At 37.6% G+C, this 2,809-nt stretch overlaps 1 protein-coding gene across 1 annotated transcript in view; it reads left to right on the forward strand.

The window, feature by feature from the left end:
• The first annotated feature begins 1,238 nt into the window (after positions 1-1,238).
• LOC108363703 (transcription factor Sox-21-like) overlaps positions 1,239-2,809 on the forward strand; it is a 92,178-nt gene continuing 90,607 nt past the window's right edge. The window contains exon 1 of the mRNA XM_017617150.1: positions 1,239-1,629. Coding sequence (XP_017472639.1) covers positions 1,256-1,629 — 374 coding nt within the window. The 5' untranslated portion in view covers positions 1,239-1,255. The remainder of the gene's footprint in view (positions 1,630-2,809) is intronic.

Below are 2,809 nucleotides of genomic sequence, written 5' to 3' on the forward strand. Positions count from 1 at the left end.
AAATGTATGTACAAAACACATTCACACAAGCACAAGCACAATAAACACTTGCTATATCAATTATTTTTTGCCTTCTTCCAATTTCAATTCATTTCTTTTACTTTTTAGATTATTCTCACTTTTAGCGTATTCTTTAATTTCCGTTAATTTAAAACAGTTGAGTTTGACACTTTTCAGGATTTTGCCAGAAAAAATTCTTCTGACTAAATCTGACTACTTCGGACTGATGAGAGTCACTCTCACTGACTGTTGCTCTCTCATTTTTGCTGTCATTTCCGAGTTAAGGAACGCTTTTTGGACTAAATCTGACTACTTCGGACTTTTTCTGACTATTTCTGGGAGATAAGGAACGCTCCTAATAACTCAAACATGTCGATTGGACGTCTGGATAAAAACTTCCAAATCTTGGGTATAAATGTACATACATGTAGTTCATATTTGTATGTATAAGCTAGGCAACTTTCAGCACACTAAGGTCAGTTTTCACGGCGAGGAGTTAACTCACATTCCGCAGTTAACTATAATTTTGTGTACTAAGAGTATAGTTAATTGCCGGTTGTGAGTTGACTCGTCACTATAAAAGGGGGACTAAGGCTGCTTTCATCACTCTATTGCACTGCAGTGTGTTGTGATATATGTAATTAATTAATTGTTTGTTTTATTCGATCTTCCTTGCAAAAACCTAAAATTTGTTTTATATAATTTATAGGTGCGCGAGAAAATAATTTTGAATGCAAATAAGAATAAGTTGTGGGAAAGAAATATAAATTCCTCATAAACTTGACCAATCCACCGAATTTTGCTAAAAGTAAGGCTCAGCATAGAATACGCAAAAATTTGCAAAAATGACGACCATCTCCACAATTCTCCAGCAACAACAACAGCAGCAGCAACATCATCAGCAGTCATCGCACTACCGGTCGCATTTGCACAATGGCGGTGTCCACAGTAGTCGCAGTAGCAGTGAAGTTAGTAGTGGTGGTGAGTCGCCACCGCAATTAACTGGANTCGCACTACCGGTCGCATTTGCACAATGGCGGTGTCCACAGTAGTCGCAGTAGCAGTGAAGTTAGTAGTGGTGGTGAGTCGCCACCGCAATTAACTGGATCGGACGCGCTCAACATGACGATGGCGGCAACAACCGCGGCAGTAACATTGCCACTCAAGCATCATCATCTCCAGCACCAACAACAATCAAGTATACCAGTCAACTCCACATTATCATCTGCNATTAACTGGATCGGACGCGCTCAACATGACGATGGCGGCAACAACCGCGGCAGTAACATCGCCACTCAAGCATCATCATCTCCAGCACCAACAACAATCAAGTATACCAGTCAACTCCACATTATCATCTGTCAACACAATAGCTTATAACACGCAGCAACAACACTCCACTATACAACATCATCATCAACAACATCACAATCACCACCAGCAACAGAACGACCACATTAAGCGGCCAATGAACGCATTCATGGTTTGGTCACGCGGACAGCGACGCAAAATGGCACAGGATAATCCAAAAATGCACAATTCAGAAATTTCGAAACGTTTGGGCGCCGAATGGAAATTACTCACCGAGGGGCAAAAGCGACCATTCATCGACGAAGCGAAACGTTTGCGGTGAGTGTCTAGTGATGTTTGCATATATATGTACATATGTACATACACACGTATTTAGTTATGTATATGTCGTATATGAATATCTACACAAGGCCCAAATATGTACATTCGTACAATACTTAGGTGGGGGAATCAGCGCTGATGGTGTTGATGAAGCGCTGATACTAATTTCGGGTTTAAAAGGTGGTGGTATGTACGTAGTAACTATTGTTCCTGGCCCCCCACGGAATCCCAACTACTCGCATTACTCACAACATACGTTAACACCCATTACAGTTAGATATAAAAACGCATAGGCAATTGTGTTAAATGTCCACACTCACACTTGCCTTGTGCATACATCAGTTGTATGCTTGCTATTTGGGTGCGTGCATAAGTATAAATACCTGATAGGTAAATATATGTACATTCCCTCTCAAGAACTTTTGGCACAATTTGCTGTGAAATTTTTCTAGGTTATCACTTGAAGTTATCCCTACCTATTCGTAATTAAATTAACGTTTGACCTTTGACATTAATAATTAAAATAAAAATAAAAGCTCTTAACGTTTTATACACCAGTTAACCCTCAAAACACCTTTTTCCATACGTTTGCTTATATTGTTTGCAATACTATTACCATGTTTATATGATGCTTCAATTCGTTCCAAGTCAAACCATGTTATTTGGACACACACATGTAAACGCATTTTTAAATCGAATTGAAACTTTTAACCGTGCCACCATTAGGGTTCGTACGATACTATCGATATTGAGTAGGTATCGATACTGAGGGTATAAAAATGAGTACTTTAATACTCGATACCTTATTTGGCGATTTTACTCGATACTTTCCAAAGTACTCGTAGTATCGAATACTTTTTAAAAAACACACTTTTTAAATTTTGTCTTCCATTGGCAACCCAATTTTCTTTGCTTATATGGATTACTATCATTCAATTTTGTCCATCACTTAAAATAAACTGAAATCTCGTGTAGTCTGTTACATAACATAAACCAAATAAGTTAAAGTTTAATGGCCTTATTCATAAAAAATAAAGTAGGCTTCAAGAGCTTAAATAAAATGACACTTTCATACATTCTTCAGTTTATAAACCTTTTTTATTTTTTATGAATAAGGCCATAAAACTTTACTTTAAACTATACTTTAAAGTTCACGAAAATACAGAATTTTTAGAAA

The sequence above is a fragment of the Rhagoletis zephyria genome, unplaced genomic scaffold (assembly GCF_001687245.7).
Source record: "Rhagoletis zephyria isolate East Lansing unplaced genomic scaffold, Rhagoletis_zephyria_1.1 Rzeph_scaffold_01341, whole genome shotgun sequence".
NCBI lineage: Eukaryota > Metazoa > Arthropoda > Insecta > Diptera > Tephritidae > Rhagoletis > Rhagoletis zephyria.